A 14,600-nucleotide genomic window follows, 5' to 3' on the forward strand; every position below is an offset into this window, starting at 1 on the left:
GTTGTAATTGGTTTGGTGATGATAGAAGAGAAAACTTAGAGCCTGTCTTCCAAAAGGCTCAAGCTCCAGAAGAGTAGAGTTTTGCAGCAACATAGATGAGGAGGTTTGGAAAGAGAGGTGGAGCTTCTGCTAGTTGAGTAAGAGGAATTGGAGAGTAGTCTATTTATCAGGTGCAAGCTGGTTCCACTGCTGCATTCAGGTGGACAGAAATCATCAGCACATGATTGCATGGGATGAAATTTAATGTTGCTGGAACCTAATGAGGCCAAAGAGGAGAACCAAAGTAATTGGCCCTTGTACATTTTGTCTTACGTTAATTTCAGTGGAGCTAAAATCTTAATGTCATAAGGCTGAGAAGTAAGCAAAGGTGTGTTCTCCAGTACGTTTTAGTCCTTGACGATTTGATGACCTGGAAAGTGATTTCACATTTTGAAGGCTTTTACGTTAAATCTTTAACAAGCTCCTTTTTTAGCAACTGTCAAATGTAAGTTATGGAATGAAATATATAAACAGGGGAGAGGAATTACATGAAAACGAACCATCATTTGTGAGCACACACTTGTCCTTTCCTCAGTGTATCTTCTCTCCCTCTGAGCTACTTTTGTGGCTTAATTACATAGCATCCCTCAGTTGTAAAGCAGTTATCTTCCTAACACTCCTGTGAGGCAGACTCTGCTGGCATCCTTTTTGAATTACATTGGAGGGCACCTGGGTTGTTCCTCACAGAACAGGGAAATGATGGTAGCTGTCCTGTGTTTGACTACTGAACTGTCTCTGTGTAGCATTTCCATACCTCTTACTATCTTTTGCTGTTTGTGCAGATCAGAACTCACAAGCAGATAGATCACAGTGGTGGTGATAAGAACTGATCATTCCCCTCTGAAGTTCCCAGTGTTTCTCAAAGCTAATTTTCCTTTAATCAGAATACTTTATGAAAGACATGGTCTTACAGACTTACTCATTACTTTACAAAATTATGGTGAAGCACTTTACTACGCCTTGGATGGGAAATAGGATTTGCATCCAAATGGGCAAAATTTCAGGTAACTAGAAATAACTATTGAAATACTGTCTACATAGCTGGTGCAATAGACTGGCACGTTGTTAAACTTGGCTTCCCACTGTGCAAATTTACGTCTACAATGAGTTTCCCTTACATTTCAAACAGTTGGATGTTTCTCAAATGAGAGGAAAATGTTTCCTAACAGTTAACACAAGCTGGATTCCTAGGACTTGGTACAGTATCCACCAAATGTAAGGGAAAGATTGCAGTAGGATTTTGTTCAAATGTAAAGATTAGGTTCTTGTCTCTCCCAGTGATCTATTTGTTAATGTAAAGCAAGTTATTTAACCTTTCCCTGCCTTGGTTAACTTCTCTACAGAACGGGAGGACTGAAGTGTAGTTGCCTAATAGTTTCAGAAGTGTTGCTATCTTGAGTGTAATAATGCAGAAAAAGCCACTGTCTGTCTTAATATTCATTGAAAAGAAATGGCAGTATTTTTCACCTGGGGTTGTCAGAAGATGGAGCAATCAGCTTTTATTAGTTTTTACCATAGCTGTAGAACATAAATGATGACTCAGTTATGAACCTTCTTTAAGGACATTTAAGTAAAGACATTGCCTGTAAACAAGAGTGGCAAATGTTCTTAATCTGTAGCTGTTGAAAAAGTGTAATGAAATGATATTTAAACCTCCACCTCCTAATCTGTCTTGTGTAGGATCCAGTCCTGTCTTTGGATCCCACCAGTTCCAGTCAGTCCATTTAGGTTCAGGAATGTTCCTAAAGAAATCTGACTGCAGGACCATGACTTTTATACCATAGGGAATGTATCCACTGCTGTATTTTGTAAATCACTGTAGTGAAGTAGAATGTCCTTCTGCTTCCAGACAGTTTCTTCTCTATATATTTTTTTCCTTTCTTAAGGAAAAAGACGTGACTATCGTAGCCTTGGCTGGCCAAGTCCTGATGAATGCCTGAAACTCCGTAGGGTAGAGCTTACAACTGTAGCCAGCACATGGCTTGCTGTTTCTGCTAAAAACATTGAGTAAGTATCTTGTATATGAACCTTCAATAAGCTACTCCCACAAAGCAAGACACTTATATGGCCATCAGTGTGCATAAACTGAAGACTTTAGTATTCTTTAAAGTAAGAAAGAACTGCCAGGATTTCGAAGAAGTTTGGAAACGTGGTATTTCATCAATAGACTTGCAAAGGAAAGTGGAAGTACAGACAAAAAATCCAGTTTCTCTTACTTCTGGAGCTACTCAAATGATACTCTGCCAGGTTCTGGGCAATTTACACTCACTAGAGAACTTTGTAATGACTCTTCTGTTTTCTTCTTCTGACTGATTCAGCTTGTTTTATGACCTTTGTAGCATTACAGAGCACATTGATTTTGCCACACAGCTGCAAGAACCAGCCATGGAACCCCTCTGTAACCCAAATCTACCAGCCAGCATGCACACTTTGGACCACTTACAAGGTGTCTCTAGTCGGGCCAGTTTGCATTACACTGGAGAAAGTCAACTGAAAGAGGTATGTCAGAGTTGAAGGCTGTCACACAAAAATGGCCATACCATGGCAGATTCAAGGTGCATTTAGCTCAGTGCCCTGTCTCCAAAAGTGACCTTCAGTGTGTGAATGCCTGGATAAAACCAAAACCAGTGCAGGCTGAAAGCTGTATTTTCCCAGTCATCTATGATCTGGCCTCAGGGAAATCCTGAAACACTGTTTGTGTCTTTATAAGTCTTGATGGATGAACTAGTGGAAGAAAAGTCCAACTGAGCATACATAAAACTTCCAGTATTCTTAGTATTCAGTGCCATGGAGTTATAATACAGTGTGATAATACAGATAAGATTAACTCAAGATACACAGGGATGTTTAAGTTGGGACAGGTTACAGTATTTGTAAAAGGCTGGGGAAATAAGCAACCAACAAGTGAGGGACATCTCTTACCACGTTCCAGCATCTGAGCACTTGTTCTTCCTCTTCCACAGGTGCTACAGAATCTTGGCAAAGACCAGTACTCCCCGCAGTCATTAGAACAAGTTGGTACTCGAATAGCCAAAGCTTTGGAAAAGGTATGTGTGAATGAGAAAAATGAGAAATCTGGGCTTGCTGCTCATGACTGACGTAGTGGTCAATCCAGTCCTGAACCATTTGTCTGAAATCCCAGTCAAGCAATGTATTAGTACTTGGACTAGGGATTTGTGTCTATTCAGAAGCTGTAATGCTCTCACAGGTATTTTGTTGAGCTATATCCTGTGCTTAAACTGTCAAGTGTTTTGCATAGCTCTCTAGTAAAAGTTAAGCTTGTTAAATTTCCTGGGGTTTCCAGCCCTGTAGTGAGCAGTATGTGAATATATATTAAACTATTGCAATGGTTCTCAGCCATCCTCTTTCTTTCTTTCTATGCTGCATTGACTTGGAGCTTGTGCAAAGTTTCAGCTATCCCGTCACGCTCCTGGCATGCAGTGGTCAGACAGCTTTTACTTTTTACTTCCTTTTACCTTATGCAGTGTTGGGCTGAAGTGTCAGATGTGTTCAGGTAGAGGTATGACACCATGTGCAAGACTACACTGCCTGTGCTCTCCAGAGAAAGCCCAGCTTCCAAGTTAGGTTAAGGCTGTTAAGGACCTCAGCTGAGGGCCTTGGGAGGAGATGATCAGAGACACAATTTTCTCAGGATCTACAAGGTAGATAAGGGTATGGGGATTGTTGTTATATGTTTACAGGTAGTGGGGAGGATATGCCAAGCTACTATAGAAAAGAGCGCTCAGCCAAAACCATTTGGCGCCCTTAGCCTGTTCTACTAAAAGCCATCCGAGGATCTTACTATGCTTTGAAACTAAAGCATGTATTTATCATTCTCAAAAAGTAAAGATATTATGCTCATGTTACAGGACTTAGTTTCTTTGTACTTCAGATGTATACTAACCGTTTCTCTTACGTGCTACAGTTCCCCCTGCAGACAGCAAGCTTTATCCAAATAAGCTGAAAATGTAGTGCTGAGAGCAGAAAAGGCGTTCTCAGTAGAGCTAGCTGTGTTGGAAATGCCATACAGTTCCTGTGTCTACCAGTCTCATTCAGTATTCACAAGAGCTAATCAAACAAATCAAGATGGCTACTTATCTAATTGCATATGTGAGCATAAACATTCATTTACTGTATCTGAGTCCACAGAATTCAAGCACATAGTATTTTCCTTTCTAACACGTGACACGGGAGTCAGCCAGCTTGAGGCACCAAACTTAATCAGCTAATCTTGTCAGGCTTCTGCTCTGAGCTGCATCCCAGAGCATCCTTCCTTTTCCCAGAGAGAAAGGGGAAAAGAGAGCCCAATCAGCTAACTTAGCTGAATTTGTTGCTTTATGTTGGGTAATGTGTATACACATCTAGATGCTTAGTATCAGACAGCTGGTTAGAAGCTGTTGTGGCTGCTGAAACTTTTGTTGCTGTTTAAAGCTATTTAGCTGCTATTCCTTTCTTAAGAAAATGATGTTACACTTTGAATCTCAATCATTTGGCAATCTCATTTACCTGGCTATTGCATATATGCTGTTAGATAAGAAACTCTTTGCTGCTTTGAAATAGTTTAATGCTGTTTTTAAGTCTAACACCCTCTACCTCAATAGATCAAATAAATTGGAAGAGTCAAAGACAGGAAGACTTCACTACAGGTGTTTACACAACTGGTTTTTGTGTTCTTCTTTTGCCAGAATCAGACTTCTTGGGTCCTCTCTAGCATGGCAGCTCTTTACTGGAGAGTGAAAGGCCAAGGAAAGAAGGCAATTGATTGCTTACGGCAAGCACTGCACTATGCACCCCATCACATGAAGGTGTGTATGCATGTGCCCACTACTCAGATGAAACTATGTTTTGCTTGTCACTATAAGGCTTTCACAAACTACTGTTAAGACCAATATTGTGTGTATCAGTTTCTGTAATGTATTAAATATGAGCTGGTTGTGGTGAAGACTTAACGACTTTCACCACATATTCAGTGTGGACTGTCTCTTCTGAAAAATAATGAGAAGGAAAAGGACAACTGCAAGAGAAGTTCTGTGGAATTTCCTGCTTGTCAGTGGGTTTGACACCATTCTGGGCAATGCAGGCTTGAACTTCCCCTTGTTATGTAGGACTTGGAATCTTCATCAGCCTTTGACTGGACAAGTCTTCTAAGATGTGGGGAATATATTTTCTGGTTATGCTTTCAAAGAGGGAGGAGGTGATATCTAAAGGAATAACTTAAATGCTTAAATCTTAAGTATTTCAGCTGTGAATCTCAGCTGGACACTAGTGCCTGACTTTGTGCTTTCCTCCACAAAAAGCAGTACTTTGGACATAATCTTCTGGTTAATGTTTCAGTTGACTAAAGTGCTTTGCACCCTTCACCTTGCCACATGGTATGCTGAACATTACAACATCTTTTCTTCTGTGCCAGGATCCCCCTTTCAAACTCATAAATGCAATATTGGCTTCTCACTCAACATTGCAGATTTCACTTTGGGACCTGACCAGCAAAGTGGGGCAGCACTGTGAACTGTGTACTCCTTTTTTGAATCTTGTTCTTAAATCCTTCTCTGAAAATCAGGAGACAAAGTAATTTACACTCTCAGCATATCATTAGGAGGATTTAGCCATTAACAGTAGAAATGCCTCAACTAAGAAGTTCACATTCCCACTGCATGTCCTATGTCTCCTATAATTCTGTCTCTTGGCACTTGTCCTTTTAGAACAAAGTTGGAACCAAGATCTAACACAAGAAGCTATTGCTTATTTTCCAGACTTTCTATGGAACTGGGAATGGTTCCTCAGAAATGGAGCCCTTTGCTGTGTGACTTGTAAGGGTCAGTGCATGGATTGGAAACTACATGATGGCAAGATCATGGTTTAGTAATATTGTTTTCTAGAAATGTGATATAATGTTCCTTGGGACTGGCTGACTCCAAATTTGTGCCTTGGTTGTGCCCTCCATACTGAAGCTGCCTCCAGAGAAAACCTTGGATCTTGTTTGTAAAGATCCAGCTGCAGCTTGAACTCAGTGAGAGTTAGCACTGAATTAACAGCTATTTACAACTTTGTTTCATCCTCCTCTGTGATTTTATGCACTCTGGCTACTCTCTCTTGCCTTTTCTCATGTAAATAAAAGGTAATTAATTTTCCTGTGGGCTTCTTTTGGGATTGTGACTTCCATAAGATCTGCTTTGCAAACATGAATGACTTATCCACCAAAGGTACTCCTTGCCTTGTGGAGGTCAAGGAGGCAGGGATCAAATACATCCAGAATTGTTTATTGTCCTGTTGAGGGCACCTAAGACTTGCTCTTCCACAGTATTTTGTCCTTTGAAGCCCAGCTCTCAGAGGATCTGTTATGGCTGCCAGGGCTCAATAGTTTTGTCAGTCAGACAAGGTCACAGTCTGGAAATCCAGGAAATAAAAACCATACCATCAGTGACTAGCTGGGAAAATGTATTTCTAACTCGTACCCAGCATCATATAGGAATTCTGTGGCAGAGGCAGGATAAAAAAACCTGTGTCAGCTGCAAACCCTCTTTTCACTTCCCTGCTGTCCCCTTTTGTTCATATTCCTTCCCTTTTTATGCAAGAGCTGAAGAAATGTGGTCAAGCTAAACAGCTTCTCTTGTCTCTTGAGGATGCATCTTATCTTTGGGGAGAAAACTAGTGTAAGATCATCTGAAATAATGCACATCCTAGGACATTTAAGTGAGTTAGTTTTGTGAGTTACCTGTGTCACAGTAGCGTTTGTCACTATTGTGAGCAGATGTGTGTAGGTGAGGTTTTCTTCTTCATAACCCAAGTCCAAATGCCCTTTCATAGTAGAATAAACCTGGCTCATCACTTTCAAAGTCACCAGATAGTGAAGTGGGTAGTAACCAAGTGAGAGTGGCCAAGTGGTGGAGTCTTCCGCTTGTCTTGCTGATCCTGAGACAGTTTCAGTGCAAAGAACCTCACTGCTTATCACTTGCTCTTCTCTTCCAGGATGTACCACTCATCAGCCTAGCAAACATCTTCCACAACGCAAAACTCTGGAATGATGCCATCATTGTGGCTACCATGGCAGTGGAAATAGCACCACACTTTGTGGTTAATCATTTCACGCTGGCAAATGTTTACGTAGCAATGGTGAGTGTGCTGTCACCCACTTACATCTGTCTTTGGTACAGTATATAGATATGAAAGATACTAATCTTATTCTCATAAATAATTTTGAAGGAGCAGCATTCAAGAAATTGGGGTAGGATCAACAAGGAAAAATATTTTTTGAATGACAGAACTCTTATTACTCATTTTACTCTTATTAATCATTTAACACTTGAAGGCAAACATTTCTATAAGCTGGCTTCAGAATGCTGTCTGCAAAGCTTTAAGACCATAGTAAACAGTTGGTAATTTGGGTTGGCTGCCTGTATAAACACAGGGTATTTTTATAATACTGAAAATTAATGATAAATTGGGTCTCTATCCTGAAGAGCTTTGCTTAGCACAATAAAAACCCGGTTCACTGTTACGGTGACCAAACACAAGGCAAGTTTAATTTCAACATCTGGATTATCAATGCCCAAAATGATGTACAAATTAAACTCATATTTCTTCATACTGTCTATATATTCTAATCTGCAATTTAGTTTTCAGTGCTTACTCTGAACACAAAATGTTTGTTCCTTTTATGGATGCTGAGTTGGTTCTTGTGTTTTTCATCCTCATCATTAACAGGGCCAGTATATTTGAAGGGTAAAAGAGGCACGGTTAAACTGAGACATAGTTGATATATATGTCTGTGTCAAAAGTGTTTTCAATTACATGTTACTAAGTATCCCTGCCAGTTTTCATCACTTGTCACAGATTTGTCTTTAATGTTTTACTCCCGCGGTTGAGGGGATCACAGAGATAACAGGGCAAGTTGGGCAGGTAATCATGTATTATGGCTATCAGGGCTGAGTTGAAATGCACAGTGCTGTCAAACACACAGTGGAAGCAAACTGAAGCAAGGCATGACTTTTTCTATTAAGGTGTTCTGACAATTGCTTGAAAAAAGTTAAGTAGAAGTTTGATGCTTGACTTGCCAATATCCTTTTCAAGTTAGCACAGTGCCTAAGGATAACTTCTTTTTCCCTGGGTCTAAGAGTTTTCTCAATGAAGCCCCATATTCATTATAAGAAATGACTGTAGCAACAAGACAAAATTTATCTTCTGGATTAAATTCTACTAACATAAAGACAAGTTAGTTTATTTACATCATTTTTAACCTGCTGCATTTGAGAGCTGACTGACCAACAGATTGTAGATGTCATGTTAATTAATAGTATGGCATTGTAGAGCCCAACATTCCTTTATCTGCAAAACTTCTCAGTGAACTGTCTTACAAAGGGGAAACAGTTGGCTGTGTTAAGGACTGAGAACTTGGGATGGATGCTATTGAAACTATTGATGTCAGAACCTATAGGAACATCATAGTAGTATCAGATCACAGCAAATGTAAATGATTACATCTAAAAATGGAAAGATCTTATTGTTGTATTCATTGCTGTCTGTCAGTGCTCCCACAAACTAATATGGGATTTCTATGTAATTCTATATTGAAACTGTATTAAAATACACTTTTTGAAAGAGCAAGACTTTACAACCCTGAGTGATTTAGTCAGCGTTTATAATGTTGCTAGAAATTAATATTATCTCTACTGTACGAATAAATTCACTGAGATAAGGAACTTAAGAGAACAAAACCAGTGCTGAAAGTGACTGAAAAACCCAAAAATGCATTGGGTCTTTTCCTCTCTTGTTTTTCCTTTTCATATACTGTTGCATGTTAGTGTGCTTTCCTAATTAATAAAAAAGCAGGATGAGATAGATTTCAACTATATAAAAATAGATGTTATTATAGCATGATGCTCCTTACTACCATTCTGGAGTCCAGTTTCTCAATTGAAATTGTCTAGCTATTATATGCTTTTTAAGGTTTTTAAGGCTTTTAAGCAAAGTCGATGGTTTTGCATTGTCCATTAATTTAAACCCTTGATCTGTGTAAGTTCTGACTGAAACCTGTTTAAAGAGTGACTTTTACACTTTAAAAGGAAATGGTGAGAACATTGAATGCTCAGCAGTGATTTGACTCCCTTCCATGGATTCCAGAGAATTGGGCCATTAACCCAAGAAAATAACAGTTATTTGGGGGCAAGGGAAGAACCACAGGTTCAGTTGCTTTTGTGCATACCATACTCAACTACTGATGACAGGAAAGGAGAAGAAAGTGTGTTTGGTGTTTTTAGAATCTGACTCCTTGCAATCTCCTTTCTTTCTTTACAGGAAGAGTTTGAAAAGGCAATGAAATGGTATGAATCAACACTAAAACTTCAGCCGGAGTTTGCCCCAGCAAAGAATCGAATCCACACTATTCAGTGTCATTTAATCCTGAAGAAAGAGCGACGGTCTCCTTAGAGATCAGCATCTTTCTCTTGGTTTTTTACACAAATGTCATTACTCTCTATTCTGCTTTTGAGTGTGCTGAGAGAAATTGAGGAATCAAAATTTTTAACAAGACTTATAAAAAGAGATGGGATTTGGATCAAGGGTTCCTTTTTTTTTGTTGTTGTTGTTGTTTTTCTCAAATATAAGAACATCTTTGGAAAATATATTTCACAGACCATAATTTGAAAACATCCGTGTAAATAATTAAACCAAGAAACTTCCATGAGCCCATGACCACCTGTACCAGGACCCTGGCACTGTTAGTTTTTCCTTAATGCTCATATTGGCATCAGCATCCAAAGTAACCTGCTTCATGTCTTACAGTTGATCTCAATGGAAATGCAAAGCACACACCCATACCAAATAGTAAGAAGAGATAATCAGCAGTTTATCCATGTGAAACTCATGCTTTGTCCTGTCTTGTTCACTCCATACCACATATCACCTGCTTTTTTGGAAGGAGAGGGACAGGATTTTAAATGTTTGTAAAAAAAAAAACAAACAACCCAAAACATTAGGAACATCAAGTATTTTTGGAATTGTTTATTTCTGTTGGTGGCTGAGGAGGAGGGAACAGTAGGACACTGAAATCCAAGTGGTTTTTCATCTTCCTTGCAGAAAAGAGAATTGGTAAAAATCCCAATAAGATGTTCTATGTTTGTCTGTGTATTCATAGCCCTCTGCCTCCCCAAGTGGCTGATTCACTAATTCTTTGCTGACTATATTTCTAGCTGTTTAAGAATAAGGTGCAAGTTTATGCTCACGCTGAGCTATACTTTGAGCTCCCGAGGAGGAGGAGGAGGGAGGCGGTGTCAAGGTATCATCAGCAAATAAGTCAGGTGGAAGAGTTCCAAATCGGTTCTGTGTGTGGTTGGTGGAAGACATGATTCTCCAGACATCAGTGATGAAACAACAAGGGCACATATTTGAAATCAAATAAATTGTTTACGAACAAATCCCAGCTTCTCCTCCAGTGTGTTCCATGCGCCGGTTGCAAGAGTCTAGGCTTGGGGATCCTCAGGAGCAGACAGAGCTGGGGAGGTAGGAAAGCCTTTAACATTCCTGATTAGACAGTGATTTTCTGTCTGTTGTGGAAAATTCCCTGCACCTCTGTGCCAGATTCCTTTTCCATGGCAGAAGGAATTAGGGAAAGTTAACTCAATCAGCTGCTGCCATGTAACTTGCCCTCCAGCTTTTTGTGTTAAACACACTGCCTAGTGAATCCTTTTAAAGAACTAACAATGTTTATGAACTTCCAATCTTTCCCTTCTTTCAGGGTTGCAAATTAAGACCAAGTGTGGCAGCAGTAGAAACTACGACATCAACAGAGTTTTTTTCAATACTGTAACTTTTTACTTTGGAAAAGGATCCTGAATGTTTTTCTATATAATTGAAGATGAGCAGTTGGAATGCAAATTTTACCTCTCTTTTATTGCAAGTAATTTTTGTTCATCTAAAAAGCCTGACAGAGGTATGAGCAAGTGCTACCGTTGGGTAGGTTTTTATTAAAAATGGGGGAATGTGATAAATTTTTGTCAACAGAGCCAACAGTGTGTCAAATTTTATTCCCTTCCCAAGGCTACTTGAAGGCTGGATGTTGTTGACTGGAGACAGGCGTAGCTGTATCTGTGTTAACTCTAAGAGAAAGATCACTTTCTGGAAGGTCTGACGCACCACCGCTAGGATCATGGACTGGGATAGTGAATTGCAGAGATTTCTTATATTAGAGGTGTGGGAGGGGCAACTGGCAAGGTGGGTACAAGGAAATGGAAAGAAGTTTCATATGAGCTGGGAGAAAGAAGAGCAAAGGCTTTTCCTTGAAGTAAAGCAATGTGCAGAGTGGCTGCTTTTATTCAGTTTTGTTAACTGAGCTGCTTGACTTTCGTAGTGGTTGATAAATACTTTGGAGTCACTTAAATATGTTTGGTAAATCTTCCGTTTCTTGTACTAGTTTCAAAATGTAATATGCAAAAACTCCTCTTGGTACCAAGGATCCACCTTACTATTTGGTTTCCTAATGTATCATGGGGTCAAATCAAGGGATTGCCACATGCTCAACTCTTCTACTACATCTGTCTTGCTGATGATGGGAAATACCATGATGGGAAATACCAGGATTTAAGTGAACAGTAAGGCTGGTCCTTAAGAACCTAAAGCAGCAATATGCAGAGCACAGATGGTCATCCTTGGCTTTGACTAAAGATGGAATTAAAATAGACCATTTTTGGATCACCAGGGGTTATGCTCATAGACAGCACTGACGAGTGCTTAAAATGAGCTGTTAATACTCATGTTGGTTTACATCTTGCTTACTGCAGTATTCATGTGTTTCTTATTAGGCAATGCAGCAAGGTGCACTGCATGCAAAGAGCAGGGAAACTATGTTTATGTGCATGACCATACCATAGGTTGGTATTGCCACCAAGAGCTGCTCTTGCTCTCTTTGTTTCTCCAGAGAACTTGCACCTTACAAATGGTTCTTGAAAACTGCAGTAAATTGAGTTCATGTAATTTTTGTTCCTGAATCTTCGTGAAGTACTTCAAGGGAGTGTGTACTGCCTTAACTCTCATAAAATTTGTATGTACAGCTCTTCCTTTGCTACTTGGCTGCTGTATGCTGCATCTGCCATGCAACTAATGTTAAAATAGCTTCCCTCTTCACTGTATTTTCAGAAGTTTTAGGTAATTCCTCTTTATTTATGTACTGCATAAACAGTACGTAAAACTGAAGCAAAGCAGCAAAGAGATCTACTTGAGAGCATAAACTCGACCTAATGCTTGCAATAGAGTGTATGTCTAAAGATCTCACCCACTGATGAATCTACTGGGGAACTCTGGCCCCTGCCCTTGGAGAAGGTGAATGGAAGACTTCCCTTTCTCATCTCCATGTCTTCAACCCTCTGTATAAATGTGAAGAGTGGTGTGTTTGAGTGGTTTGGCTGTGTTCAAATGATAAAAGTCCTTATGCTGAGCTGATGAACAGAAGACAAGTTGGGCAGCGTGTTGAAAGGGAGGATGGTGAGTTTTATGGAGCAAAGGTGCAATTCCCTGTGGGATGAGCTATCTGTTTAAGGATGACATTCATCTCCTTCCATTTAAGATATTTTAAATAAGCTAAGGTACTTGTCTAGGCTCTATCTTCAGTAAATGGAAAGGATTATTACCTTGAGAGGGTGATCCCCTCCCTGCTGTACAGCGTGTTTGAACTGTCTGCTCCTTTCCATTGACTGTTGAGGTACTTTTGACCAACTGAACTTCAATATGACTTTTAATAATGAGACTTAGTAACTCATTTCCTGTTGACTGGCTCTGCTACATATATGGCCAAAGTAGTCTCATTTAGGGATGACATAACCATAGGTAAATGGCAAAATCTTGTATTTTCCAAAAAGGGTTGTTTTCCTTAGAAATGAAGTATAAATGGGGAAAAAAGTCTCAATGCATATAGCATCATGCTCCTGACATGCAGGGGCTTCTGGGGGCAAAAACTAGGGGAAGAAAATCAGTCAACTTTTGTCTGTGGAGTGGTGGCTTAGATTCACCATTGGTGGAATACTTGTACTGGTCAGGGCTGCATCCATGCCATACAAAAATGAAACCCCAGAATACCACATCAGCATCTGATGTGACCGTAGCATCACATTCAAACCACAGGTTTTACAATGCAGGGGAGGCTGGGATCTTAATTTCCATCGCTTGTGGACTCCTTGCATCACCTATGATGGCCACTTTTCATAACAGACTGAAAACACTAACCAGAAAAGTTTTCTGATGGAGCTCACAACCACCTTTCCCACTCTCTAACCCTTCCTCCTTCCCTCCTACAAGAAAAGGGTTAAAAACAAACAACCCTCCCATAACCTCTTTGTATGTATTAGCTCTATTGCAGCACTGTGATGCTTTTGCTCCCTGTGATTTCTGGTAGCTGCCATGGACTTGTCTGGCCAGCAATTTAGGACCTCCTGGACTTAGACCTGCTTCATGAAGAGTAACGTTCCTCCCGTTGTTGCTGTCCTCCTGTATGACTTCAGGCAAGGCATTTCCCCTCCTCGCTGTACCTCTCTTCCTCCCACACGTTGTCTGATGTCTTTCTAGAGCATATGGGGGATTTTGGAGCTGGAATCATTGCTGTTTATGTCTTTGTAGGAGAAACAGTTGTAGTGCCAGAGAATACAAATAGTAGCAACGCGAATTAAAAACAACTGTGTGGAGACCTATGGAGCAGGGAATATGAAGGGTTTAATAGTCCCTGAATCAGCACTGAAAGAGTGAAAATGCTTTAGGGGAACTTCCCTTGGCATTCAGAAAAATGCAAGCTCCTTCTCTTCTCCAGAGCTACTGGATGGGTGGTGTTCCCATCCCAAGCATCACTTAGAGGTGTCCTTCTGGAGTGCTACAGATTGCCTTGATGCCTTAAAGGACCAACTGGCCATGTTTGGGTCAATGAGACTCGTGAAATAAATGTCCCTATGTGGCTCTGCCACTTGTGGGATTGCTTTTGTTGATCCTTTTTCCCCCTCTCAATTTGCTGAACACACACAGGTGTGCCAGTGATTCAAACAAAGCAAGTGGGTCTATAAGCACTGAAGCTTATGAAGCTTTCATATCAACCTGTGGTCTTCTTGCTGAGTCTGATGGCTGGTCATCTGCGAGAGCCAACAGAAGGGTGTCCTGCAAATGACTACCAGGACAGGACAAGCAGCTTAAAGGCAATTTGGTTTTACTATTATTTTATGGGAATCTCTATATTCCTAGCATAAAACGTTAAGAAAGTCTAACTTTAAGGGAGAAGGTTCTCATACTTAAATCCTTTCTCATTTTTAAGTATTGAAAAGCTCAGGATTGGTTAGGAACAGTGTTTTGATAAGGCCGACTGCTTAAAAAGGCAGCTCCTTGAACTTCAGCAGCTGTTGATTTCTTTTAACCTTTTAAACCTGATGCTCTGTTTCAGGGTTCCAGAGCAAAAACAATAGTAACCGAGTTCAGTAGTCCCAGAGGAGGTGCAATCACAGTGCCACAGAAGGATCAGTTTCCAATACAGATGAGTGTGAGTTGGCTTTGTGGTATTTATAATCCAGGGGCATTGTCTTAAGGCAGGTGTTTTG

The 14,600-nt window shown here is 40.1% G+C and overlaps 1 protein-coding gene across 1 annotated transcript in view; it reads left to right on the forward strand.

The window, feature by feature from the left end:
* TTC17 (tetratricopeptide repeat domain 17) overlaps positions 1-9,465 on the forward strand; it is a gene marked incomplete at its 5' end in the record, with an annotated part of 34,487 nt that extends 25,022 nt beyond the window's left edge. Inside the window, 6 exons of the mRNA XM_010015476.1 lie at positions 1,926-2,046; positions 2,379-2,538; positions 3,003-3,086; positions 4,725-4,844; positions 7,009-7,152; positions 9,334-9,465. Coding sequence (XP_010013778.1) covers positions 1,926-2,046; positions 2,379-2,538; positions 3,003-3,086; positions 4,725-4,844; positions 7,009-7,152; positions 9,334-9,465 — 761 coding nt within the window. The remainder of the gene's footprint in view (positions 1-1,925; positions 2,047-2,378; positions 2,539-3,002; positions 3,087-4,724; positions 4,845-7,008; positions 7,153-9,333) is intronic.
* Between the last annotated feature and the right edge of the window lie 5,135 nt (positions 9,466-14,600).

Source organism: Nestor notabilis, unplaced genomic scaffold, assembly GCF_000696875.1.
Source record: "Nestor notabilis isolate BGI_N333 unplaced genomic scaffold, ASM69687v1 scaffold8915, whole genome shotgun sequence".
Classification (NCBI taxonomy): domain Eukaryota; kingdom Metazoa; phylum Chordata; class Aves; order Psittaciformes; family Psittacidae; genus Nestor; species Nestor notabilis.